This window comes from Capra hircus, chromosome 9 (genome assembly GCF_001704415.2).
Source record: "Capra hircus breed San Clemente chromosome 9, ASM170441v1, whole genome shotgun sequence".
Lineage (NCBI taxonomy): Eukaryota > Metazoa > Chordata > Mammalia > Artiodactyla > Bovidae > Capra > Capra hircus.
In genome coordinates, this window is record NC_030816.1 from 81,920,622 (window position 1) to 81,948,351 (window position 27,730).

The 27,730-nt window shown below is 52.9% G+C and overlaps 1 protein-coding gene across 2 annotated transcripts in view; it reads left to right on the top strand.

Moving 5' to 3' along the window:
- SYNJ2 (synaptojanin 2) overlaps positions 1-27,730 on the top strand; it is a 99,899-nt gene that overhangs the window by 65,004 nt on the left and 7,165 nt on the right. For both annotated transcript variants that reach the window (XM_018053411.1, XM_018053412.1), the window contains exons 7-23: positions 1,464-1,560; positions 3,920-4,092; positions 4,436-4,517; positions 5,135-5,284; positions 5,394-5,559; positions 9,060-9,251; positions 10,622-10,706; positions 11,583-11,723; positions 13,370-13,562; positions 15,686-15,844; positions 18,526-18,682; positions 19,798-19,915; positions 21,454-21,672; positions 21,758-21,836; positions 23,078-23,246; positions 23,699-23,872; positions 26,593-26,727. In XM_018053411.1, coding sequence (XP_017908900.1) covers positions 1,464-1,560; positions 3,920-4,092; positions 4,436-4,517; positions 5,135-5,284; positions 5,394-5,559; positions 9,060-9,251; positions 10,622-10,706; positions 11,583-11,723; positions 13,370-13,562; positions 15,686-15,844; positions 18,526-18,682; positions 19,798-19,915; positions 21,454-21,672; positions 21,758-21,836; positions 23,078-23,246; positions 23,699-23,872; positions 26,593-26,727 — 2,489 coding nt within the window. The remainder of the gene's footprint in view (positions 1-1,463; positions 1,561-3,919; positions 4,093-4,435; positions 4,518-5,134; positions 5,285-5,393; positions 5,560-9,059; positions 9,252-10,621; positions 10,707-11,582; positions 11,724-13,369; positions 13,563-15,685; positions 15,845-18,525; positions 18,683-19,797; positions 19,916-21,453; positions 21,673-21,757; positions 21,837-23,077; positions 23,247-23,698; positions 23,873-26,592; positions 26,728-27,730) is intronic.

Below are 27,730 nucleotides of genomic sequence, written 5' to 3' on the forward strand. Positions count from 1 at the left end.
ATTGTAGACACTGGGACAATGCAAAACTGTTTAAAGAAGAAAAGAATCTAAAAGCACATAAAATTCCACCACTTTTAACATTGTCCTCTGTTGTCTTCCGGTTTTTTCTAGTTTCAGATGTGAAGATTGCGTTACTAAATCAGTTTTACATCTGTTTTTTGCATTATGTCTTTTCCTTATTTTTTTTAAAAGCTACATTTAGCTATTCTAACATTGATGAAAGTGAAAGAGGAGAGTGAAAAAGTTGGCTTAAAGCTCAACATTCAGAAAACGAAGATCATGGCATCGGGTCCCATCATTTCATGGGAAATAGATGGGGAAACAGTGGAAACAGTGTCAGACTTTATTTTTTTGGGCTCCGAAATCACTGCAGATGGTGATTGCAGCCATGAAATTAAAAGATGCTTACTCCTTGGAAGGAAAGTTTTGACCAACCTAGATAGCATATTCAAAAGCAGAGACATTACTTTGCCAACAAAGGTCCGTCTAGTCAAGGCTACAGTTTCTCCAGTGGTCATGTATGGATATGAGAGTTGGACTGTAAAGAAAGCTGAGCACCGAAGAATTGATGCTTTTGAACTGTGGTGTTGGAGAGGACTCTTGAGAGTCCCTTGGACTGCAAGGAGATCCAACCAGTCCATTCTAAAGGAGATCAGTCCTGGGTGTTCATTGGAAGGACTGATGCTAAAACTGAAACTCCAATACTTTGGCCACCTCGTGCGAAGAGTTGACTCATTGGAAAAGACCCTGATGCTGGGAGGGATTGGGGGCAGGAGGAGAAGGGGATGACAGAGGATGAGATGGCTGGATGGCATCACCGACTCGATGCACATGAGTTTGGGTAAACTCTGGGAGTTGGTGATGGACAGGGAGGCCTGGTGTGCTGCGATTCATGGGGTCGCAAAGAGTTGGACATGACTGAGCAACTGAACTAAACATTATTAAAATTATAGTTACTTTTCAATAGCTGGTGGTAAGAATATTGGAGTCTCCCCCTACTATTTCAATATATGTGTAATAGTCTCTGATATGCAGAGAATTTTCCTAAAGATGGAAATTTTCTTCTAACCTTCTTGCTGAGTTTAAACATCATGGAATGCAGCACTTAGATGAAAAGACTGGGCCCCGAGGTTGATGGCTCCCCTACTGGTTTTTCTAGATTTGAGAAAGTACCAGGTGAAATAGGTTAACTTTGGAGATATGCACATTGCATTTTTGAGGCTTTGTTCATGAGAGGCAGGTTAGCAGTTCTGGATTTAAGGGGGGACTGTATAGAAGTCCAGCGTATCCTTGTCTGACACCACGCGTGTTCAGAAGTCCGATCTGCTGTTCCTCTCGGGCGCTGCCTTTCCTAGGGCCAGCTCACTCTGGACCGCTAGTGCCCAGCTGGTGCCCTCGAGGGCGCAGTCGTCAGTGTGTGTCCCAGGGGCCGGGACATCACAGACTGCCCTGCTCTGTTGCAGGCATATGGTGCTTCTGAAGGAGCAATACGGGAAGCAGGTGGTCGTGAACCTGCTGGGCAGCAGAGGCGGAGAGGAGGTGCTCAACAGAGCCTTTAAGGTAACTGGCCCCCTGCCCAGGGTGAGGCCGAGCGAGGAGGTGGGGGGCGGGCTGCTCAGGGTGGGCTTCCCTGGGGACTGGAGACAGTGGCCTGCTCGCCCCATCTTTGGGGAGACCTTTTTCCTTCAGAGCTTCAGCATTAAGTGATCTGGGCTCCTGACGAATGAAGTTTAATTTTTGTGAACCCATGGTTGGGTGAATTTGCTCAGAATGAGAACAGAGCATCTCCTAGCTCCAGCTGCCTTTTCTCCCCACTGGGTCATTGAGGACTCAGCACGGCCGGGCCTTTCCCCAGCTATCTTGGACAAACATACACATGTGTGCACACATACATGCATGCATACATGTATGTTTGGGCTCCACCCCGTGCATCCCTGACCCCCTCGGGGAGCTGGGGTCCCCTGCTCACTCGTCGGGCGGGCCCAGACACTGGCCCACACCTCCTGGCAAGTCCACACAAACACCCACAGGACACTTGTACCTAAGTAGCTCTTCAGAGCCCCTGCTGGGTTTAACGCGAGCAGCCTAACATGATTTCCTCCTGTGAACTTGGAGGCTTCGAGTCGTCATCCAGCCTTGTTTGGGCTGCCCGCCCGCTCACTGTCCCCAGCTCCCTGTGGGCTCCCCGTGGCTTTTGGCACATGTTCCCCACCCTGGGAAGATGCAGGGAGAAGCCCTGGATGGAGAGGGGGGCCGTGAGCAGAAGGCTCCCCCGACCTCCAAGCATCTCTCCCTATTCCCAGTGCCCCCGTGTGCATTTGGTCTTCTCTGGGCCGCGTGGGCTGTGGGCCTACACAGTCCTTTCAGCCCGTGTCCCCTCCTGGATGGGAAAGAGAAAACCCTGTGGTTGTTCAGAGCTCAGGGAAGCCCCTTATGGAGAGTGTGAAGTCAGCCCTGGCTTCACAGGAAGTGTGTCCCCTGTGGTCCTGGCCCCTGGCCAGTGGAAGCTGAATCCACTGGGGAAGCCCCGTGCTTGGAGCAGACTTTCTGGTGGCCAGTTTCACTTGGCCAGACCTGCTTTTCCTGTTTGGTTTGTTGCTATGGGCAACAAGCTTGGCAAGTATCTCCCCTCCCATTCGTCTTGGCAGCAGTATTGGCAGCTTATTTTAAGGAAACAGAAGGGGAAAAAAAAACCCTCAAGAATCTTTACCCCTTTATGCCTCGATTTTGGGGAGAAGGTGTTCTTAGCTGCCCCAGCAGCTGGTGGACCCCCGGGCCAGAATGTCAAATGATGACAGCTGACCTGGGGCCCAATGCAGGAGGCCAGTCTTCTGGGCAGGGAGGGGGTGAGAGGCAGGCACTAACTGGACAGCCTGGGTCACGGTCCCCACTGGAGTCGCATCAAAGAAACTCCCTCAGCCCATCAGCTCCACCACACTGAGGTCCACGCACCGGCAGCTGGCCTGTGACCCGTGGCTCTCAGGCCACAGGGGACAAGGCACTTCTTCAGCTCGTTAAGCTGCCAAGCATGCCTGCTTTGGGTTAGCTGACGACCTCAGAGCGAGACCTTAATGTCGATGGTTGTGTGTTGATTTGCATCTAGCCCGTGGGGATCAGGCACTCGGAGTCGTAGGGACTAGACTGCCCGAAGCCCTTCCCGCCCCTTAGAGTCACTAGACTCTGGCTGGGCACGTGGTGGACAAGTCTGACCTGAAGTCACACCCTGGGATGGCAGCGCGTCATCCTTGGCCCCCAGGGCTTCCCGGTGAGAGCGCTGGGGTACCCGGTGTGGAGGGCAGACCTCTGCCCAGCACCCACCTGCGTGCTTCCCCACCTCTGGCCCTGCCTTCAGTCCGGCTCACCTGCCAGATCTAGGCCCCAGGAGGCCCTGAGCCCCCGTCTCCCCCGGGGTTTCGCTGGGCCAGACCTCCCCCACCCTGGATGGTCTGGAGGACCCTCCTGGAGGCTTGGCTTGTAGGGATGGGACTGGTTACCAGGGCAACGGGAGCTGGATTATGAGCTCTGCAACCTGCTTCACTGCCCCGGGTCCTGGGGCACCAGGCACTGCGGGGCCTGCAGAACGGAGCCATCCTTCCCCGCGGGTGCCCTCCAGAGAGCCCTGTGGGAGGTGATGTCCCTGCCGGACCCGGGGCTGCCCCGAGGAGCCACGGGGCGGAGCCACAGAGCCGCAGAGCCACAGTCTGGCTGTCTTCCGTCCGAGGTGGACCTCCGGCCCTTCTGCAGGCGAGACGCGCTTGGTGGTTTCGTCCCCAGGGTCATGTTCTGTGCTGCCCCTTTCTGGATCAGGGCTGGTAAACCGCCTGGTCCACCGTAACCCTTCAGGCTGAGCCCCCGGGCTCTGCTGAGTGATGCGGTTAAGCAGTCAGATGCCCTGCCACCGTCTCCTGTCCCCTTTCAGAAGCTGCTCTGGGCTTCCTGCCACGCCGGTGACACGCCTATGATCAACTTTGACTTCCATCAGTTTGCCAAAGGCGGGAAGCTCGAGAAATTGGAGAACCTCCTGCGGCCCCACTTGAAGCTGCACTGGGATGAGTTTGACGTGTTCACCAGGGGCGAGAATGTAAGTCCACGGTGAGTCTAACCTGTGTCCTTTCCTCCCGCTGGATGGGCTGGCCAAAGGGCAGGCGACTCCCGGGAACGCACCTCCCAACCCTCGCTGCTCCTGCTTTAGCCAGTGGGCAGACCTGTGGCGTGTCCTGTTGGGGAACCTCCACTGGGGTTTCCGTGGGAAAGACAGAGCCGGGCGGGCAGCTTAGGATCTGCTCGTCTGCATCATGCTGGTGACTCTGGGCTGCAGGGGTGGGCTACCAGGCAGGAGGTGAGGCATTCTCTCTCGATGAGTTTCCTTGGGGGCCTTCAGTCCCACAGGCTTCTTCCAACACAACTTGTAACTCGTATCCATTGGTTTCCTAAGTTTTCAGAAAGGCACTTTGCGGATGAACTGTCTCGACTGCCTGGACCGAACCAACGCAGTGCAAAGCTTCATCGCCCTCGAGGTCTGTCTCTCAGGCCATCTGTATCCTGTCCTGGGCCGTTGGGGGGATGGGCTGGGCTCAGCACCCTCGTGGGCTCTTGTGGTCACTGTGGGGAGGGGACAGCCATGTGCCCGGCATCTAGAGAGGGGTCTCCCTGAGGCGTCAGGTGGCTGGAGGCATGATGGGCCTTTTACACACTCTTTGGAAGGCACCCCAGACACGGTGGCCCACAGGTGCCACCTGGAGGAAAGATAGGCTGTAGTGATTGTTGTGGACCTTCCCGTGAACAAAGGCGGAGTAACGCTGCCTGAGGTGAGGCTGGGTTTGCAGCCTGCTGCCCTGGTGACCTCCCCTGGCTCCCTGCTGGGAGGAGGCATGGGGTCAGTGCTGCCCGCCATCCAGCCTTGGCTGTCCTGCTTGCTGGGGCTGTCGGGGGAGGGCTGGGTGGTGTAGATGAAGTCGAGTGGGCCCTGGCGGGAGGCCCCATCCTCCGCTGCGAGGGGGCCCTGTCCTCTGAGAGCGCGGAGTCAGCCCTGCAGTCACTGAGTAGGAGCTCACGGGGGGTGGCGCCTGGTGGTGTCCCCTGGGCAGCTTCCGGGGGGCACGTCGGTGACCGCTGGCCCCTCCGGCTCTCCCAGGTCCTCCATCTGCAGCTCAAGAGCCTTGGGCTGAACTCAAGGCCCATCGCTGACCGCTTCGTGGAGTCCTTCAAGGCCATGTGGTCTCTGAACGGGCACAGCCTGAGCAAGATGTTCACAGGCAGCCGGGCCCTGGAGGGGAAGGCCAAGGTAGGGCCAGGCCCCCGGGGGTGGCGGGTGGGCAGATGGGCGGGGGCCCACTCAGGCCCCTCTCACAGCTGTCTGTCTGTCTGTCTGTCCGTCGTCCGGCTGGTGGCAGGTGGGCAAGCTGAAGGACGGGGCCCGGTCCGTGTCTCGCACAATCCAGTCCAACTTCTTCGACGGGGTGAAGCAGGAGGCCATCAAGCTGCTGCTGGTTGGCGACGTCTACAGCGAGGAGTCTGCGGACAAGGGGAGGATGCTGCTGGACAACCCAGCCCTGTTGGGTGAGGGACTCCCGCTTGCCTGGAGCTGGATGTAGGGGTGTCCGGCTGCCCTGCCATCCAGAGGGCGTGTGGCAAGTCCAGCCAGCCTGCCCAACCTCACATAATCCTAGATGGCAGGTGGCAGGCAGCCCCTGAGCGAGCTTCTGTGCTCAGAACCTGACCCTTGACTCTAGCTTGGCCCGTCTCACGGTCTGACCAGATGATCTAAGCAACCAGCTGCCTTGTTTTGTGTGAGATGCTCAGCCAGGTGCAGCTGCAAGCGGAGGCTGAGGAGAGGCTCAGGAGAACGCACTCATTTCGCTCACAAGTCTTGGAGATGCTGCGTGAGGCCACGTAGAGAACCCCAGGGTGGTCAGGAGGCAGAAGGGCGCTTAAGCCATGGTTATTATTGGGGTTTTCACAGGGAAGGCTGGGTGGGGTAGACAGCATGGCACTGGCTGGCTGGGATAACTCTGGAGCTTTGGGCTACAGCCGTGGGCTCTAGGTGGATGGTTGCTCAGTTGTGTCTGACTCTGCAGCCCCATGGACTGCAGCACACCAGGCTTCCCTGTCCTTCACTATCTCCCAGAGTTTGCTCAAACTCATGTCCATTGAGTTGGTGATGCCATCCAACCACCTTATCCTCTGTTGCTCCCTTCTCCTCCTGCCCTCAGTCTTTCCCAGCATCAGGGTCTTCTCCAATGTGTCGGCTCTTTGCATCAGGTGGCCTAAGCATTGGAGCTTCAGCTTCAGCATCAGTCCTTCCAATGAACATTCAGGGTGGATTTCCTTTAGGGTGGACTGGTTTGCTCTTGCTGGGAGGACGTCGCCTCCAGGGAGTGGGGGCCGGAAAGAGGAGGTGCAGCCCTGGACTGGTTGTGTGCGCGGAACAGGCTCTGGCTGACTCTGAGAACTGGCTTAACCCCAGGAGGCACAGTCCTTCCCCATCCAAAGGTCGAGCTCCACAATATACAGAAGATTAAATTGTTTACACGATACCAGCTGTCACTCTGGTTCCCGGGAGCCTGTTCTTCTGGACTCACGGAAGTACTCATGCTCCTCCTTTGTTAGTTTGGACCGTTTTCCAAACTGAGAGGCTGGGAGACAGAGAGTGGGCTCCCCAGGAGCTGATGTCTTTGAATGTTAACTTACTCCAGGAATCTTTCTCAGCTAGAAAGGGTTCTTGATCCCATCGCCACGTGTCATTTGTAGGGATTCTCCCCTGAGGGTAACCTCCTGTTTCTGTTATGACCGGGACCCTAGCAATCTTGCAGTAGGCAGGCTGCCTTCCGCTCTTCGGGGCAGGACTGTCATGTTTCCCTCAATAGCTCGAGGGGTCTTCTCTTTTTTTTCCGATTAGTTATACTTGACATATTAGTTTCAGGTGTATAACATAATGATTCGCTATTTGTATGTGTTCAGTTCAGTTCAGTTGCTCAGCCGTGTCCGACTCTTTGCAACCCCATGAATCACAGCACGCCAGGCCTCCCTGTCCATCACCAACTCTTGGAGTTTACCCAAACCTATGTGCATTGAGTCGGTCGGTGATGCCATCCCATCCTCTCATCCTCTGTCGTTCCCTTCTCCTCCTGCCCCCAATCCCTCCCAGCATCAGGGTCTTTTCAAATGAGTCAGCTCTTCACATTAGGTCTGGCCAAAGCATTGGAGTTTCAGCTTCAACATCAGTCCTTCCAATGAATACCCTGGACTGATTTCCTTTAGGATGGACTGGTTGGATCTCCTTGCAGTCCAAGGGACTCTCAAGAGTCTTCTCCAACACCACAGTTCAAAAGCATCAATTCTTCGGCGCTCAGCCTTCTTCACAGTCCAACTCTCACATCCATACATGACCACAGGAAAAACCATAGCCTTGACTAGACGGACCTCTGTGGACAAAGTACTGTCTCTGTTTTTTAACATGCTGTCTAGGTTGGTCATCACCACAATAATTCTAGTTCACATCCATCACCACACAGAGCTACAAAAGTTTTGTTTTTTTTTTCCCTTGTGATGAGAATTTTTAAGATCTATAATACAATGTTGTTAGCTACAATCATCACTCTGTACATCACATCCCCAGGCTGCTGCTTTTATAGCTAGAAGTTTGTACCTTTTGACCACCTTGATCCACTGCCCCTTATCTCCACCTCAGCCTCTGGCAACTGTTCTCTGCATCTGTGACTGAATTTTTTCTTAAGGTTTGTTTAGGGGGATGTGTTGAAGATTCCACATAAAAGTGCATTGGGGATTTCTTTGGGAAATTTTTAATGGCCTCTTACCTCCTAGAGCTTCCCTGGTTGCACAGACATAAAGAATCTGCTTGCTATGCAGGAAACCCCTGCATAGGTTCGATCCCTGGGTCAAGAAGATCCTCTGGAGAAGGGCATGGCAACCCACTCCAGTGTTCTTGCCTGGAGAATCCTGTGGACAGAGCAGCCCAGCAGGCTGTAGTCCATGGGGTCGCAAAGAGTGGAACACGACTGAACGACGAACAGTTTCACTCTCCCCTAGAGCAGGGGTCCCCATCCTCCAGGATCTAATGCCTGATGATATGAGGTGGAGCTGATCTAACAATAATAAAGTGGACAATAAATGTAATGCACTTGAGTCATCCTGAAACCACCCCACCCCACCCCCGCCCTGGTCCTTGGAAAAACTATCTTCCACAAAAACTAGTCCCTGATGCCAAAAAGGTTGGGGACCGCTTCCCTAGAGCCGGTAAACATTATAAGGTTTGTGGAAAAGAAGAGGAAACCTAGCAGTTTTCCTTATAAAGGTGTATAACTCTGGTCTTAGAAATTTTTGGAGTTTTTGAAAAATTGGTTTGCTCATGCTGAAAATGGCTTCACACCCCTTTTGTGCTTTTATTCCTCCATTGCTGGGGAAATTCCTGTTTGGCTTCTGATAGCCAAGGTGACGTTTGTGTCAACCCTGGAGACAAGGCTACCTCAGGACAAGTGGCAAGAAGCTCTGAGTAGTACAGTGCATCTCATTTCATAGCAGAGTGTATGTGATGGAGATTTGAGTTAAGTGCCCGGTTTGAAAAATGGAATATATTTTGGCCATCTAGAGGACGGACCTGGTTCAGAGTAATGATTTTTTAAAGGCTTGCGTCTGGGGTACCACAGACCGCTGCTGGCGCTTGGACTGGAAGATGGGGAGTGCAAAGTGGGTGTCAGAGCCGTAGTTCCATGCCGGAAGTTGCAGGGTGCCCGTTGGTAAAATTCCCGTGGAATTGTGTCGTGACTGCGGAGGATGCTCGTCCCTGTGACCTGATGTCACAGCCCGTGTGGCCCTGCTGGGGGAAGGGTGTGGAGGGGACTTTGCGGCAGAAGGCCACAGGGAGGTGCTCTGCTCGTGGTGGGTTTTAGCTTCATCCTCATAAGACATGGCCACTGGTCCCTGTGGATGGCCTCAGTGTCCCTCTCCGGCAGCAGGCTTGGCTGGGTTTCTGGGGGTGTGGGGGAAATACATGAGGTTTGGGGTCCAGACAGAGACGCCCTTTCTATGCCCCCCGATAGTGACTCCCAAGATCCTAAATGCCATGTCGGAGCGCCAGTCGGAGTTCACGAATTTCAAGCCGGTGCATGTGGCTGTGGGCACGTGGAACGTGAACGGCGGGAAGCAGTTCAGGAGTAACCTGCTGGGCACGGCCGAGCTGGCCGACTGGCTGCTGGACACGCCCTCGCTGTGCCGAGTCGCAGGACCCCCGGGTGAGTGCAGCCGGGTCAGGGTAATGGGTGTAGACCCCCCTCGCTGCGGGCCTCGCCCACAGGTGGGAAGTTGGGTGTTTGGCCTTCTCGCTCCTCAGAATGTTTAGCAAATGCTGTGGTCTGACTTTCCAGAAGATGTCTGGCAAGTTACATATGTGGCACCTTTTCTTTCCCAAGTGTTTGGAAGGGTTACCTATGCGGTGAATCTCCCTTTTCTTTTCACATGTATATTTTGCACTTTCTCGGTTTTGATGACTAGAACCTTCGGGCTGTAAGAAGTGAGTGAGATGCCGGACCGGGCCCACACCCTGACCCAGGACACACACCCCTGCCTTTTCTCAGACTCCCTGTGATGACACGTGTTTGCTTCAGCAGTCACGAAGAAGTTGTGTTCCCTTTTAAGAATAAGATAATTGCGAGGTTGGACACCTCACCTTTTATCCTGTGTCATGCAAGATAGTATTTAATGGCCTCAGAGGTCAGGATCCACACATGCTTTTTCTCTGAGAGTCAGCTGTTTATCTAGGCCTTTGGCTTTTCTCCTGCTCATCTGGGTTCTGGAAAGCCTCGTGGGCCAGTTCCCTGCCTGCCGTGTGCAGTGCTGGGGGGCGTGTGGGGGGCTGCACTAATGTACCTTGAAGACGATCAGAGCCCAGAGCCCCGTTTCCGCTGTCTGTGCCCTGTCTGCATGGGGCAGGGGGCAGGGTACCGCAAGGACACGGCTCAGATTCACGGGGATGGCTTAGGGCTCGTTGAGAGGGATGTGGCAGGTGGCTGCAGGGCTTCTGTTCACCGAAGGCCCCCCATTCAAGGGAAGAAAGAGCTGAGCAAAGAGCTGATGAGAAGCCCCTCTGCTCACTCTGCAGTCTGTAAACCAGCATTTCTGGGGCAGACTTCATCAGAGCAGGTCCGCCCCCTGACCCCTAGGACAGCAGTCCTCTGGGAGAGGACCGCAGTCGGACATTAACCCAGAGGGGCTGGTCCAAGGCTGTGAGAGTACTCAGGGCCACACAGGTTTGAGCCAATGCCCCCCACCCCTCGGGAGCTTAGGGCCTACCAGGTTGGAGGGGGCAGGTCTGCTGGCATGGAAGTTATGAGTCCAGGCACTTTCCATGTGTCCTCTGACTTCACGACCACCCTTCAGGGTGACCGTTAAACCGTCCCTTTTGAAGAGCAAGCCACAGAGAGGTTAGCGATGCTCCTGGGATTCAGGCAGGGAAGGGCCGTGTGCACAGTGGGAGCTGGAGGGAGGTGGGTGTGTGCTCGCCTGTGGCCAGGAGGGCTTGCCCAGGCCGCGGGGCTCTGGCCCTCGAGTCGGCCACACCGGCCCTGGTGGGTCTGACTTCCTCCGTCTTCTGCTTGTTCCGCAGATGACACCGGCAGCCCAGCTGACATATTTGCCGTGGGGTTCGAAGAGATGGTGGAGCTGAGTGCGGGGAACATCGTCAACGCCAGGTGGGCGGCGGGGCCTGGGGTGTGGGGTCCTGAGCTGGGGTGCCACTAACCTGCGACCCTTGGTGCTGCCTGAGTTCCTGAAGTCCTCCCAGACATGCTCGTCCCTGTTCCTCTCTCTGCTGATTGAGGGAATAGAAGGAAGGGTGGGGGAGGCTCTGTGCTCCCAGAGCTGCCTGGCTGGGAGGGCTGAGTCACAATTTGCCTGCAGTGTGTGTGAGCCCCGAGGACGTGGGCTGGGCTGGGCGGGGGCTGACTCACGTTTCCTGGGGAAAGATGGAGAGGTGTACGAAACCCGTACAAAGGAAAGAAAACCGCTGGACTAACATTTGGTGTGAACTCAGCTGGACTCTTTTTTCGTAGTCCATTGTAAGGCACTTTCTGAACGAATAATAAAACCTGGTTTTATGGAGGTCTCGTGGTCAAGAACCCACCTGCCCGTGCAGGAGACCTAAGAAGCTCTGATTTGATCCTTGGTCCAGGAAGATTCCCCTGGAGGAGGAAATGGCAACACACTCCAGTATATTCTTGCCTGGAGAATCCCACAGACGGAGGAGTCTGTCGGGCTACATACAGTCCGTGGGGTCACAAAGAGTCGGACAAGACTGAAGTGACCTAGCACGCACATGTGGAGGTCTTACGAGTAAGGCCCTGAGCTGGGTGGCAGGAGGCAGGGGTAGAGGTGATATGCGGAACACAACCAGAAACACGCAGATAGTCCGCTGTGAGGACTGAGGCTCAGAGGGCCCTGACGCAGGCGTGCAAGCGATATGATGTCAGTTTGGTAAAAAAGAACCAGCTCAGGGCTGGAGGAGTCTCCAGGCGGGAGAGTCTGCGTCCAGCTAACTGTGAACAGCATCGTTGCTTTCTCTCCTCCAGTACCACCAACAGGAAGATGTGGGGTGAGCAGCTCCAGAAGGCCATCTCGCGCGCTCATCGGTACATTCTCTTGACTTCAGCGCAGCTGGTGGGCGTCTGTCTTTACATCTTTGTGCGTCCACACCACATCCCCTTCATCAGGTAAGAACATTTCATTGACAGACATCTGGGGGAACCCAGGATTGTTTTATTCCCACTTCCTTTCCCCCCCGCCCCACTTCCTGCAGCAGGAATCAGGACCTGCCATTATTTTAGTCAAATGTAACACAACCCCCAGGGAAAAACCAGGCCGAATAGAATATTGTCTAGCATTTAAAAAGCCTCAATGGGAACTTCTAGCTCAGGAAGCTGGACCCTTTTAGGAGGAGCATTTCACCATCGCTGGCAGCCAGGCTCAGTTGGGCCCAGGGAAGGGGTTCCTCGCGGCAGTGTTAGACAGGAAACCTCTGACCTAGAGCTGGGTAACTCATCAGGAAATGAGTTGTTGTCTCTTTTCAAAAGAATTCTACTTTTCAAAAGATGTGTGGGCAGAAACTCTCTACCGCTGTCACCCCATTACTCAGTCTCCAAAGTGACAGCTTTGTGAATGGCATGCGGGGAAAAGCCTTGGAACAGGATGTCTTTTAGGAAAGGGCGTGTGTGTGTGCACGCGCATGCATGGATGAGTTTTAAGGTTGGGAGGAACTCCCCTTCTCCCTCAGCTGTCTCATAGCCTTCCCTTGCTCCCTGGTCTCACTCATGTTGTTAGAATCCCCGCTACTCGTTCTCTTTGCCGATACCTGGCACTGAGCTGGCCTGACCCCTGAACCCAATAGGGTCACACTGGTTGTGCATCGCCTCGGAGGTCGAGGACCACAGACTGCCCCGGGCAGCACCTGGAGAGCAAAATGCTCTGTGTTCCTAATAATCTCTTCTGTGACTTTTGGGAAACTTTACGGTTCGTGTCCCCATGCTTGCTGTAACAGCCTGACAGTGTCGACAGGGAGTGGGTAAAGGTCAGTTATGGTTGGAGTGAGGCTGTGGTTGGGGTTGGGATCAGAGATGGACCACGAGGAAGGGATCCATGCCGAGGGGCTCCGGGTTTCCCAGGTGCCCGCTGAGGTCCCAACCCCGGTGTCCTTGGCCCCGTGGCCCTCCAGCCTCGAGCTGGGTGAGCTCGCACCCTTGCTGGCAGGCTACCCCCGTACCTTGTCTGTTGGGCACCAGTCCCAGGGAGCAGGTGGAGGCTCCGTGGTCCTGTGGACCCACGCACTCACTTGTGTGCATTATAAGTCAGCATCTTAACACCAGCAGGCCACTGCTTGGAAGCCACCCCTCTCCACCAGGCCAGCACAGATAACTGGATGGCTCCTGTTTCTAATACATTGATTATCTGAGGGCCCCTCCTGTGCTTTCCAAAAAGCTGTGTAGGATGTAGTGGCTGCTCCTGCTGTAGTTGGGAGACTGGAAGCAGGTGGTGGGGGAGGTGATTCAACTCCAAGGTGCTTCGTGGGTGCTTGTGTGAGCAACCTGGATGGAGCTGGGACCACAGGATGCTCCCGTCTGCCCCAGGGGGCTGGCCCCGGGGCGAGGAAGGGGAGGGGTGATGTGGAGTGGACGGTGATGCGGGTCCCCCGTGCGGCCTGGTCCCTGGCGATGGGAGCCTCTGCACGGATGGTGTCGGGGGTTCTCAGAGCCTTCAGCCCATGACGCCACCAGGTGGCTCGTCTCTGTAGCAGAACAGCGTCTGCTTTTCCTTCAGAGCCACTGGGAAGACGCCCCCACCGCGTGTGCGTTCTCTGTTCCAGGGACGTGGCGATCGACACGGTGAAGACGGGCATGGGCGGGAAGGCGGGGAACAAGGGCGCCGTGGCCATCCGCTTCCAGTTCCACAGCACCAGCTTCTGCTTCGTCTGTTGCCACCTGACAGCCGGGCAGTCCCAGGTGAAGGAGCGGAACGAGGACTACAGGGAGATCACCCAGAAGCTGAGCTTCCCCGTGGTGAGCAGGGCAGTGGGCGTGGCTGGGTCCCTGCTCGGGTCAGCCCCGCCCAGGGGGCCTGAGCTGCTGCAGGAGGGTGGGGCACATGGCTCTAGGAGCATCCCTGCCCTGGGGGCTCAGCACTCCAGGCGGGGGAACCAGCCAGGGAAGCTGAGATAGAGGTGAGCGGGGCGTCCAGCCCAGGAGTGTTGGGGTCCCCCTGTATCTCTGTACTGTTTGAAAACGCTGCCCTGCGTGTTCTTCTTCTGAGGCAACTGCGTGGAACTGGGAAGGAGAACCCCTGTGCTCTGTCTTAAGTTGGTGAAGAACGTTTGAATCCAAACCCAGTGAACGATTTGGTTTTCCTGAGACTCACATGTACCTTCTTGTGGTGGCTCAGAAAAGAATACCCGGTTTCGAAACCAGTCCTTTTGGGAGCCCCCGGATCCTGGTCTGGTTTCTTGCTTGCCAATATCATGCGTCATGCGCCCTCTAGCGGGGGTTCCGAAGTTTTCATTCAGAAGCCGGGGGCATCTCTGCGAATTCAGATTTGAATGTTTTCCTGTCTATGCAGAGATGATGGTCTCACACACCTTCAGCCCCCTGCAGACACACCTGTTTCCCGGCAGTGAGAGTAGATTTCAGCCGTTCCTGCCACGGATTCTGTCTGAGACACGGCTGGGTCACAGAGCTCTTCTGTGTAAGGCCAGATCCCTTAAAACTGACATCCTGTTCACTGGTCTGCACTCAAGGCAAGAATTCCTTAGTTTTCATGAAGAAGAGCTTGAAGTTGTTCAACAAGTAATCCTTGTTGAAGCTTTTATTTCTTGGAATAAAAAGAAAGAAGTGAGTTGGGAAATTTGTCATTGTAGTTTTCCAGATTCTGTAGGACTGATATTTCTTTTTGTGTCTGTGTAACTTAAAAAAGAGTAAAATCCAACTGTTCTCACTTGAAGAGTGCTATTTTGAAGTAGAAAACACGGAACACAGTTTCAATAATTAAAGAGTTGATAATATAGTTTTTTTTTTCGGTAGAAATATTGAGGGTACCTGTACTCTATACCTGTGCTGATCAATAGAGTAGCCACTAGCCACAAGTAGCTATTTAAATGTAAAATAGATAAAATAAAGCTGAAAGCCCTCAGTCACAGTGGCTGCATTTCACGTGCGTGGCCCCATGTGGCTGGGCTTTGGACAGCTGGGGTTCAGAGCCTTTCTATCACCACGGAGCGTTCTTTTAGGCAGGGCTGCTCCGCATGGCTCTTTTATTGGGCTGTGACAATTTCAGTCTTCTGTCCAGAATATTGTTGCGGGCTGAGGGGAGTGGAAGTACCACGCAGTGTAGTGAACAGAAACAGGTTTCAGGGCATGGCAGATCTGAGTTCATATCTTGTCTATATCATGTACTACTGATGTAACCTTCAGCAAAGTTTTTGAACTTTTTTTTTTTTCTTTTAATCTGTCAGAGAACCAAGAGTATGTGCTTTGCAGGGCCACTGTGAGGACAGGACACCCCAGAACAGAGTCCAGCATTGTGGGCGGCAGATACTGTGCTGCTATTGTTGTGATTCCTGGGTGGGGGAAGGGGAAGATGTCTGAGATTGACAGGGCTGCCCTGGGTGTGGACACAGAGCTGACTGGGCAGGCTGGGGGCAGGGGGACTGATCAAGGGGAGTGATGGAAGATCAAGGATAAAAATGTATGAAATCCACCAGCTTTTATAGAATTGCATGTCCTGAGCATTTATACTTATTTTCTTAAACCTCATTCTCATAACACTGCATATTTGGGCCATTGTTGTTAGGATACAGACATAACGAAGCAGGGGTACAGCCTGGAGGCCGAGATCTGATGGGCAGAGCGAATACTAGCCATCATGCGCCTTGTATTAGGGATAGCGCTTTCCCCAGACCACTCAAAAACACTATTTAAAATGTAAAAAGTAAGCCACGTGCAAGGCTATCAGCAGGTTTTTATGGCATTAGTGAAAAATGAGATGCTTTAGCAGACTCTTATTTTAAAAATAACATTTTAAGAAAAACATATGTGCTTACCTTCTGTATAGTGAATTTGTTTTTCCCCGTCTCCCACATTCCTTGCAAGATGGGTCAAATCATCAGGATTTCTTTCTTTTTATGACTTAGGGAAGAAACGTTTTCTCTCACGATTATGTGTTTTGGTGTGGTGATTTCAACTACCGCATTGATCTCACGTACGAAGAAGTCTTCTATTTTGTTAAACGCCAGGACTGGAAGAGGCTTCTGGAATTTGATCAGCTACAGCTGCAGAAGTCAAGTGGAAAAGTAAGTTGTGCTTTTGAAATGGTTTTTAACACCTGCTCCAATGTGGAGTGTGCGTGCGTGCATTCTGTGTTGCTTCCGTCCTCTCCAACTCTTTGCGACCCCATCAACTGTAGCCCACCAGGCTCGTCTGTCCATGGGATTCTCCAGGCAGGAATACTGGAGTGGGTTGCCATTCCCTTCTCCAGGGGATCTTCTGACCCAGGGATCGAACCCGCGTCTCTTCTGTATCCTGCATTGGCAGACAGGTTCTTTACTACTAGCGCCACCTGGGAGCCCCCAGTGTGGAACATTGTTTACTGAATATACATGCTCGTGTTTGCATTAAGCTTCATGCGCGGATATAACTGATTCTGATATCGTAGAAAACGTGCCTGGCAGAAGAAGCTAGAGACACATGAGCTCCGTCCACACTCGTGTCCTGCTCTGCTTTCCTGGCCACAGTCAAGGTCTGCGTCTTCTCGTGGCCAGAGGGGCTGTCGCTGTATGAAAGGACACTGGCTACACGCAAGCCGCCGGAGGAGCTCAGGGTGATAGGAGCCTCTATGCCCCGGCTCTGTGGTTGGAGGGGCAGCAAGCCGTCCCTTCCTCCTCCAGACAAGCTGAACCCTGGTCCAGGGCTTCCCAGGGAGTAAGTTTGAATCCAAGCTGATTCAAACAGCCCCACATCAGGCTCTGCGCACACAGCTGATGAGGATGGCGGGTCTGATGTACACAGTCCAAGCACCCTGGACTCGGGCTGAGGCTCGTAGGTACGGCTGTATGTCAGGCGCACTAAACCAGCTAGTGACATGCTAGACTCTGCTCAAAGCAATTCATTTCAGTGATATCTCTGTTTCTTGGTAGTGAGTATGCTAACAAATTCATTTAATACACCGTCTAATATACTCCACACACCGATTTGTACATATAAGACCATCCTACAGATTAGGCATTGTACCCATTTTATAGATAAGAAGACTGAGGCCAAGGTCACATAACATGTCCAAGATCACAGAGTCAGTAAACAGAGCCATGATACAGCCGGAGACAGTCAGAGTTCAGCTCAGACTTCCCTTGTGCGACCCCAGGAAGATTCAGCTATAGGATTCGTCTTCAGTTCAAGGTCACACTGGCGGGCCTCCACATCTCGGCGCCTGTTTACTTCCTAGCAGAACTACTTCCTAGCAGGATGGACTGAGGGGAGGGAAGCGCAGCTAGTTCCATTCACCAGGTGAAAGTGCAGTGGGTTAGATGGCGCGGGCAGGGAGGGCAAGACCCCTTCTGCAGCGAGATCTGGTCATTCCTACGGGTTTTCTGTCTTCCCCCTTGGGGACGTGGGTCGCTGGGGTTGGCCAGAGGGCAAAGGGACCTTTACAGGCCTTTCTGCTAAGGGTCCTTCTTCCTTCCTCCTGCCAGTGTCCTCCACACCCTTCCACTAGAACACCGAGTGAGCGTCTGTTCCCGGTCTGCCCACAGCATCAGGGCTGGACCAGGGTTAATTGAAGATGGAGAGGAACTGGGCTTCCTTTCTGAGCCGCTCCTTACCTGTGTTGACTAAAAAGATGGGCAATATGAGAGTTGTGAATTAAGTTTTATTTGGGGCAAAATGAGGACTGCAGCCTGGGAGATAGCACCTCAGAGAGCTCTGAGAGACTGCTTCAAAGAGGCAGTGGGGAGAATTCAATATATAGGATTTTGGTGAAGGAGGAGTTCAGTTCAATCAAGCACTCACTTTACAAAAGGTTTTCTGCTAGTCGTGAAGGGATTTAGTGATTTTCTCGATATGAAGGGATGCAAGGATTGGGATCAGGAAATCAGTTCCTGAAAATATCTATCAAAGACCTGTCCCACTGGATTTCCTGGAGCACTGAGTGCCTCACTCTCCACCCTGAACTTCCTCAGTTCAGTTCAGTTGGTCAGTTGTGTCCAGCTCTTTGCGACTCCATGGACTACAGCACGCCAGGCCTCCCTGTCCATCACCAACTCCCGGAGCTTGCTCAAACTTGTGTCCATTGAGTTGGTGATGCCATCCAACCATCTCATCCCCTTCTCCTCCCGCCCTCAATCTTTCCCAGCATCAGAGTCTTTTCCAGTGAGTCAGTTCTTCGCATCAGGTGGCCAAAGTATTGGAATTTCAGCTTCAGCATCAGTCCTTTCAGTGAATATTCAGGGTGGATTTCCTTTAGGATGGACTGGTTGAATCTCCTTGCAGTCCAAGGGACTCTCAAGAGTCTTCTCCCTGAACTCCCTCAGGGGGTGTTGAAGTTCACCAGCTGCAGCAGCACAGAGCTCAATCTGCAGATGCAGATGGGAAACGTCCTTGGCGAGCACCGATTTGCAGTTGACAGCCAGTTGGTTTAGTTAACAGATACAGATCAAGGCCTTGCCGGGGCCGGGCTGGACAGTCCTCTCGCGTGGAAGCGGCCTCGTGCCTGTGTCTCTCACTGTCTCCCATGTGACAGAGCCGGTGCTGAGAGGGTGGGAGGCCCAGTGGTGTGTCCATCGGCAGAACAAAGAGATGATCGTCACTTTCTTTGCTAATTAAAAGGCATTCAGATATCCCGTTTTCGACATGCCTGCCACTATGATGTAGATTCTGTCCCTGTGGGAGACGAAAAGAACCGCTCTGGGACATGCCCTCTGGTGTGTGTAATGGACATGACCTAGAAGAACTGAGATGGTCCTGTGACTTCTCCCAATAGATTTTTAAAGACTTTCACGAGGGCACCATCGACTTTGGACCCACCTACAAGTATGATGTGGGCTCCGCTGCCTACGACACCAGTGACAAGTGCCGCACCCCCGCCTGGACAGACAGGGTCCTGTGGTGGAGAAAGAGGTACCCTTCCGACAGAACAGGTGGGTGACCCGTGTGCACAGACGCGGAGCGGGGCGGTGACCCGTGTGCCACAGGCTATATCACGTTTCTTTAGTCCAGTGCTCTTCGCTCTTTAAAGAACAAGGCTCCTGTTAACCCAGAACTACGTGAAACTCATTCCAGATGTTACCCCTAAGCTTTGGGAGTGGTGCTTTGGGGGAGCCCCCCCTGGCCTCTTTCTAGAGACTCCAGCCTGCGAGTGTGCGGGCTCCTGGGTCTCTGCATCTGTGCCTCATGGCTCTCTGCCCACACCACCCCACCCCGCTGCCTTTTGTTCACAGTGGGGATCAGGGGAGAGGTCCTGGGTCCTCCTCTCGGGCACCTTTGCCTCTCACACTTGTGCCCTTTCTCCAGCCCGTTTTGTTCAGCCCAGCTCTTACCTGCTGAAAGCCCCAACTCTAGATCACACATGAGCAAGACACAGGGAAGATAAATTTCATTCGTTAGTCATCGATTGAGTTTTGAACGATTATTGAGGCCCAGCAAGAAGTGCAGTTTGTTAAAAAATTCAAACACCTATAAACTGATACATAAACAATAAAACTGTCCTGGTGAGACGGATGCTGAGATTGCAAAGCCCAGAAATCTCACCTGCAGATTGAGAAGATGCGTTTTTGTCCAGATCAGTTTGTGGACATCTGCGCAAGAAGCCTTGTGTCCTTAGTCTCTGCCTCTCCTACTGTACAAAGAGCTGCAGGTGTCCTGTTTACCGTGGGCCCGGGGCAGAATGCCTGCAGCCGTGACTGCTGTGTTCTCACCCACTCTGCCTGCTCAGGACGAGTGTTTTTTGTTCTTTCGGCCGCACCTCGAGACACATGGGATCTTGGGTTTCAGTCAGGGATCGAACCCACACCCCCTGCATTGGAAGCCCGGAGTCTTAACCCTGGGACTGCTAGGGAAGTCCCGGGCGAGGGGTTTTTACCCCAGGCCCCAAAGCCGCCTTGACCCAGTTTCAAGTCCAAGGGGTTAGAGCCACTGAGATAGGAGGTGGTCCATGACATGGACCCCCGCTCTGTAATCAGCGTTTGTTCATGTTGATACAATTGTGTCCTATATGTCCCTGTGTGTATCTCTTGATTGGAATCTCCACGAGCAGCTGGAGAACTCAACCTTCTAGACAGCGATCTGGACGCTGGCACCCAACTCAGACACACCTGGTCTCCTGGTGCCCTCAAGTATTACGGCCGGGCAGAGCTGCAAGCGTCTGACCACAGGTAAGGTCCTGGCCGCCATCAGCATGTCCACTGCTGGAGAAGGGGGGTCTGGTGCTCCCTGCAGAGAAGAGACCTGCCCATCCGAATGCGTGTGTGTGCACGTGCGACACGTGGTAGAGTAGCGAACGTGTGCAAGCAGCTGTGTGCTTGCCACCAAGAATTAATCAGTGTTAGCCTTTTGTCATCACTCCGCATCAAAAGTGACTTCATTTATGAAAATTGCCAAGATACAGCCTGAATGGCGGTTTGTGTCATTTAAGTTTCGATAAATTATGTCGTTGTGCAACTTGCCTTTTTGTTACTTAAGTGTTTTTGAGATAGTGATGTCGCTGTTAGAGATCTGACTCTCATTTGCAACCACTGTCCTGTATTCCACTAAATATACCCACTGAATTTGCCCACTCACCTACTGATGAATATTTTCCTAATATTTTATTATTAAAAACACCATAGAGTTTATAGTATTAGATTCAGGAGTTGGGGTTTTTTTTTAATTGACGTATAGTTGATTTATGTTGTATTTCTGCTACACAGCAAAGTGACTCAGTTATACATACATATACATTCTTTCTTACGTTCTTTTCCATTATGGTTTATCCCACGATATTAGAGTTTCGCTTATCCACTTAATATGGTAGATGTCTTCAATAAGATGATGTCATCTGCCTAATAGAGGATTTTATAAATTTTTTGTAGAGTAAACCCATCCCTATGTAAAAATTACAAGGTTTGCTTTATTTCCTGCTGATCTGTTTTCAGTGAATGTCAGGTAGATTTCTACAACGTTGTACTTAGTGAGCGCATAGCACGTGGTTGTGTGGCTTCGTCGTAACTCCTTCCCTCTCCTGGGACAGTTAGATGTTATTCCTTTGTCCGTCCCATCAACAGTGCTGCAGAGATCAACCTTGTGTATAAATCTTTGTCTGACTCTGGTCATTTCCTCAGAACAAAATTCTAGAACTGAATTTGTTGGTCAAAAGATGCTCACTTTTGAGGTTCTTAATGCAAACCTAATAGCGTTAAGTTGTAACCTAACCTTTAACCTACTCCAAATAGCGCGCCCTACAAAACGCTTGAACCCCCCCAGCCCAGGGAAAATCCCCGCTTTTCCGCATCCCCAGTGGTCCTGTGTGTGGTAGTTGCTCCGTTGTGTCCGACTCTTTGTGACCCTATGGACTGTAGCCCACCAGGCTCCTCTGTCCATGGGATTCATTCTCCAGGCAGGAATGCTGGGGTGGGTCGCCATTTTCTTCTCCAGCAGTCCTGGGATTACATGCAAATAGCCTTTGCTGATGGCTGGTACGGATTTTCTCTCAGGTCATCCTTAGATAGGAAAGCTAAGATAACGCCAAGGTTAGGGAAAGATGGGCAGAAACCCCAGGACTGGAGAGCTCAGTTCCAGGCCCTAGGGGGTGCCACACGCTTGGGCTGCGTTGTCAATGTTTCCTGTTGACAGCGGAATCGGGATGGCGGTCGGGCTGGGGGACGGTCTTGCCCTGGGTTAACGGTGCCCTCTCTTCCTTTCATGTCTAACGCAGACCTGTGCTGGCCATCGTGGAGGTGGAAGTGCAAGAAGTCGATGTGGGGGCTCGGGACAGGGTGTTCCAGGAAGTGTCCTCTTTCCAGGGCCCCCCGGATGCCACGGTCGTCGTCAACCTGCAGTCACCAAGCTCAGAAGAGAAGGACGAGTTTCCTGAGGACGTGCGCCTAGAGCTCATGCAGACCCTGGGGAATTACGGCACAATCGTGCTTGTCAGGTGGCGACACGCTTGGGTGGAGCTGGGTGCTCATCGCTGGAGAGCGTGTCCCCGGGGCTGACCTGGCAAATCACCTCTCTTCCAGGATCAACCGAGGGCAGATGCTCGTGACTTTTGCCGACAGTCACTCAGCGCTCAGTGTCCTAGATGTGGACGGAATGAAGGTGAGGCATGCTTGGTCACCCGTGGAGCGTGCTCGTCCCCTCCGGCTTCTTGTGCTTGTACGTGGCCGGTTTCTGCGAACGTAGACACCCACAGGAGGGCAAGGGCTGGGTCTCTCTTTACCACATCTTTAAAAAAAATCATTATTTTTGTAAATGTTTGGCTGTGCTGGGTCTCAGTTGCTGCATGGGCTTTCCCTAGTTGTAGCGTGCAAGATTCTGTTCCCTAGTTGAGGTGTGTGGGCTTCTGACTATAGTGGCTTCTCTGGTTGTGGGGCACGGGCTTTGGGGCACACGAGATGCGCTCACTGTGGCTCCCAGCCTCTGGAGCACAGGCTCAGGGGTTGTGACCCACGGCCTTAGTTGCTGTGTGCCAGGTGGGACTGAGACTAGAGATCGGACCGTGCATCATGCGTTGGCAGGTGGATTCTTTACCACTGAGCCACCAGGGAAGCCCCGCATCTTTTTTTCTTTTAATAAAAAATTTTTAATTTAGTTTTTGGCCATGCCACGAGACATGTGGGATCTTAGTTCTCTGATCAGGGATCAAACCCATGCCCCCTGCATTGGAAGCCTAGAGTCTTAACCACCAGATCACCAGAGAAGTCCCCTCATTACCACATCTGCTTCTGGTATCTACCCTCCAGCCCCGGCTCCTTGCAGGACTGGGGAGAAACAGCAAGTTTTGGAGCACCATGCCCCCTGCGTGACTGGGGCTCCCTGCACTCACCCCCCAACCCTCAACAAGAATATTGGGGTCATGCTCTCTCCATGGGTTTCCCTTGTGGCTCAGCTGGTAAAGAATCCGCCTGCAGTGTGGGAGACCTGGGTTTGATCCCTGGGTTGGGAAGATTCCCCTGGAAAAGGGAAAGGCTACCCACTCCAGTATTCTGGCCTGGAGAATTCCACGGACTGTATAGTCCATGGGGTCGCGAAGAGTCAGACATGACTGAGCGACTTTCTTTTTTCTTTCTCCATGGTTTGGGACATGCAGCTCATAGGTGGTTCCCATTTTGATGGATAATGTGCTGGTTTTAAATTCACACCGAATGAAAAGCTTAGGATGACAGTTCGACTTCTGTTCAAACCAAATGTGAGCTGTGCCAGGCCTGCCCGAGGTCTAGACCCTCTGGGCAGAAAGTGAAGGTGGACTGGCTCCTGGTACGTGCCTTCGAGTGAGAAGCACTTTGGGGTCAGAGGGTCTAAGGTCAGCGATCATTCTCGGGGGGCTGCTCTGTCCTCAGGTGAAGGGCCGAGCCGTGAAGATCAGACCAAAGACCAAGGACTGGCTGAAAGGTTTGCAAGAGGAGATCATCCGAAAGCGGGACAGCGTGGCCTCCGTGTCCCCCACGGCCAACTCCTGTCTGCTGGAGGAGAACTTCGACTTCACGAGTCTGGACTATGAGTCAGAAGGTGAGTCACCCCGCCAGGACTTCCCGCTCCCGTGGCGAGGCAGGCAGACGAGACCTTCTCCCAGCACGAGAGCCTCAAGAGCCTTCTGAGACCCCACCTGGGGAAGGTTCCAGAGACCCCTGGAAGTGCAGGCTCACTCTCCAGGCCAGAGTTGGGGGCATTCATGCAGACGGGTGCTACCTGCAGCGCTAAGACTGGAGGCGTCTGAAGGTTCACTGAAGACAGTGAGTTGTGGATGTCAGGGCTGTGGGCCTGGTCCTGTGTCTCAGACTTCCGTGGAATTAGGGTCCCAGCCTTGCTGCCACGTGGGTGCCTGGGGCTGCTGGTGGCTGTGCCTCGGGGACCTCGGGGGTCCTAACACCAGCCACAGGCCTCGATGACGAAACAGACCCATCGATGAATGACTTGGCGCTTTCCCCCTAATTGTTCGCTGTGACATTTCCTTCCCCAAGGGGATATTCTCGAAGATGATGAAGACTATCTGGCGGATGAGCTGAGTCAGCCTGTGGTCTCAGACAGTGATCCAGGGGGAGACGAGGTCTCCACTGCCCCCGGCTCCACCTCCGCGGCACCTCCCGCCAGGTCACCAACACTCGCCAAGAAGAAGCAGCGTCCAACCTACAAAGGTAGCGTGGACCTTCCTTTTCTAACTCGCCTCTGGTGCAGTGTTCACTTGCTCAGCAGCTGGGCGTCACGTAAAGCCACCATCCAGTGTACTCGGCCCGTGAACAGAGGGGCAAAATGAGTCATAGCAAGAGATGGACACTGGGCTCTGGGAAGGCAGTTGCCACCACACCGATTTCCTCTAGTGATTTCATTTTTCTCCAACAACTGGTACCCCTCTAACACACCAGATTCATGACCATTCAGTTCAGTTCAATCGCTCAGACATGTCTGATTCTGCGATCCCATTGACTGTAGCACACCAGGCCTCCCTGTCCATCACCATCTCCCAGAGTTGCCCAAACTCATGTCCATCGAGTCGGTGATGCCATCCAACCGTCTCATCCTCTGTCATCCCCTTCTCCCACCTTCAATATTTCCCAGCATCAGGGTCTTTTCCAATGAGTCAGTTAGTTTCCTCTATTTAAATTGGCATGGCTCTGAACTGGTTTTACATTTGTGATTTTTCTCCCCGCCACTCCAAGACTTTTCTGATTCAGTCCCATAAGACACATACTCACTATCAACGTCCTGAGTTGTTGGTGTCTGGTTATATTTGTGTAACATTATATTGTTATCCAGTAATTTTACATCTTAGCATCATTATGTCATTTTAGACTTGAGAGGGACTGAAAGTCACTGGGACCAAACTGCCGGTCCCTAGATGATTAGAGTGGTTCACATTCTGCATCAAACTCTTCAGCTCCATTTCAGCCACAGCCACCAGTACCTTCCAGCTGTTGGACATTGTATCTCCTTGTTGGTGGCGAGCAGGTGCAGGGGCTTAGCTGTGTGTCAGGACCCTTTGAGCTGGGGCTGAGAACAAAAAACAGGGGTGACAATTAGATACTTCCCAGGAGGTACAGAGACCACCCCCAAACCCCTTTGACGGTTTTTGGTCCCAAAGCCAGTCAGTAGCCTGGCTGCATTGAACTGTCAAGAGCTTAATAGACTGCTGAGGCCTGATCAGTTGCCACATTATAGAGATGTGGGCCTGGCAGGTGAGGCTGGGACCCTGGAAACCTGGTGACTCATGGAGCTCCCAGGTGACTCGGATGCACATCCAGGTGTGAGTTCAGTTCAGTTCAGTAGCTCAGTCGTGTCCAACTCTTTGTGACCCCATGAACTGCAGCACGCCAGGCCTCCCTGTCCATCACCAACTCCCAGGGTCTACCCAAACCAATGGTGTGAGACTGCTGCCAGTTCAGAGGCAACAGCCTTCTTTAGCAAATCAAGGTGCTTCTATACGCTGCACGTCCAGAGGGCTCCTGCCCTAGAGCAGAAGTGGCTGAAGGGATGTGCCCTTGAGACAGGAAGTGGTCCTCTTCTCCAGGGTGGCCATCATTCAGGCATCCTTTGGAGGCAGAGCAGGTGTGTACTTGAAGCGGCTTGGGGTTCTGACATGTGGGCAGACTCGCCCCCTGGTGGACCTCGAGGGAATATCTCCTTGATGCTTTAAGGCCCTCAGTCCAGGTGCTCAGTCATGCCTGACTCTGCGACCCCATGGGCTGCAGCACACCAAGCTTCCCTGTCCTTCACTGTCTCCTGGAGTTTGCTCAAACTCATGTGCCTTGAGTCAGTGATGCCATCCAACCATCTCATCCTCTGTCATCCCCTTCTCCTGCCTTCTTGGGTCTTTCCCAGCATCAGGGTCTTTTCCAGGGGGTTGGAAAAGGGCCCTCAGGCACTCCCTTTAGAAGGAGACATCCTGCCTCCCCCAGCAGAGCTCATGAGATGCACCTCGCTTTTAGATTTGAGGGATGGGAGGATGAGCCACGATGAAATGAATCGAGGTGTGCTGTGGTGTGGAAGAGAAGACCAAAAACTGTCCTGAATTTAAATGTAAAAAGTGAAAAAAGTCGCTCAGTCATGTCTGACTCTTTGACTCATGGGAACAGACCATGGAATTCTCCAGGCCAGGATACTGGAGTGGGTAGCTTTTCCCTTCTCCAGGGGATCTTCCCAAACCAAGGATCGAACCCAGGTCTCCCGCCTTGCAGGCAGCTTCTTTATCAGCTGAGCCACAGGGGAAGCCCCAAAAGTAATAAATGTAATAAAACAGAAGCAGTCCCCTCCCCATGCCCCTGGTGAGTCAGGATGGTGAACACTCAGGCAGTTGCTGGCGCGGGCTGTGGGATTTGGGTCTTGAGTGAGCAGGGACCTTCCATGCTGGACCTTGCCGCTGGACTGCAGACTGCCCCACCAGCAGAGAAGTGAAAATGTTCCCAACGCCAAAACTGTCACTGCCCTGTTTCAGAGTGGGGAATGAAAAATGAGGGGCTCTAGGGTCTTCCCTGCTGGTCCAGTGGTTGAGACTCTAGGCTCCCAGTGCAGAGGATACAGGTTCGATCCCTGGTCAAGGAACTGAGATCCCACATGCTACACAGCTCAATCTAAAAAAAAAAAAAGAAAAGTGGAGGGGCTCTGGTTTTCAGCTGTCATTCTGTGTGGAAGTCTTGTGGATTATTTGGGAAGGAAGCGCGCCTACACTTTAAAGTTCTTCGGTGTCTCGTGTATGGACATCACACCTTGTCCACGGCTCACCAAGTGTTCCAAGCAGGCATTAGGTGCCCTTTCCCCACCCCCATGCCAGCAGAAAGGGACCCTTCAAGCTGTCCTGCGGGAGGGGTCCCTGCAGACCCGAGTCTGACTGCCCTGACTCACGTCCCGCCGTGTCCTCCAGATGATGCCGACCTGGTGGAGTTAAAGCAGGAGCTGGAAGCAGTTGGGGACTTCCGCCACCGCTCTCCAAGCAGGTCTCTGTCGGTTCCCAGTCGGCCTCGGCCACCTCACCCACCGCAGAGACCCCCCCCTCCAAGTAAGACTCTGCTTGCTTTCCACTCACCACGATGCCTGCTGGGAATAACCGCGCCCTTCCTACCTGCTGAGCGAATGGCTTTAAAATCCTGCTGTTGGGTTTTCACAGCGCTTTCTCCCCTCCTCGGGCTCCTCTTCGTCCTAAATCCTTGGCGAGTTTGGTATCAGAGATCGCTTTGTGTCTTGCAAGCAAGTCAAAGCAGCCCTTGCTAAAGCTGCTCTTTGCCCTCTTGTGGCTGTGCTTTTGTTTGAAGCTGCTTTCAGTTTGAAACCTTATAGGTTGGAGAACTGGGGCCACAAATGAGCTGGGGACATTTTGAGCTCCTTCTCCCCCCAACCCCCAACGGCATCTCTCAGCACCTTCTCTCCTGGACCACTGCCCACCCTCTCTGCTCACGAGGACGCGAGTAAGCCCAGGTGCCCTGACTCGGAAGGTGGCCACGCACGCGCCTCTAAGCGGGCACCACTCCATCTGTGAGCCCGAGCCCGAGTCTGCTGAGAACGGCTTTTCCCGGTCTGGGTCTCAGCGTAGCACTTTTCTTCCTGACTCCCCCAAAAAACAATGCTTTGCTCATAAAACACTCCTCAATAATCGGAAATAAGGTTGTACCATGCTTTTGATCAGTTACCATTTACCTCCACTGCTTACTTCTCCCCACCTCCACCCCGCCGTGACAGTAAAGATTTTCCTAAGCCCTACTTTCAGAATTGGGTTCATCGTGGGTTACATCACAATAGTAATCAACGGCAAGTCAGAAACCCATGACTTGTTTAAGCATATTTTTTTTACTTTTCAGAGTTCATGCTCAGAAAATAAATTAAAATATTAAATAAAAATAAAGTGATATCCTATATTATGGTGGAGGTTTACAAAAAGAGATAATAGAAACAATAAAAAATTTAATTTCACTTACCTAGTGATGATAGTTGTTAACCAAAAAATTTCCATCCTTTTTCCAATTAGATATATCTATGTCTATGTAAAATCAATTTTTATTAACAGA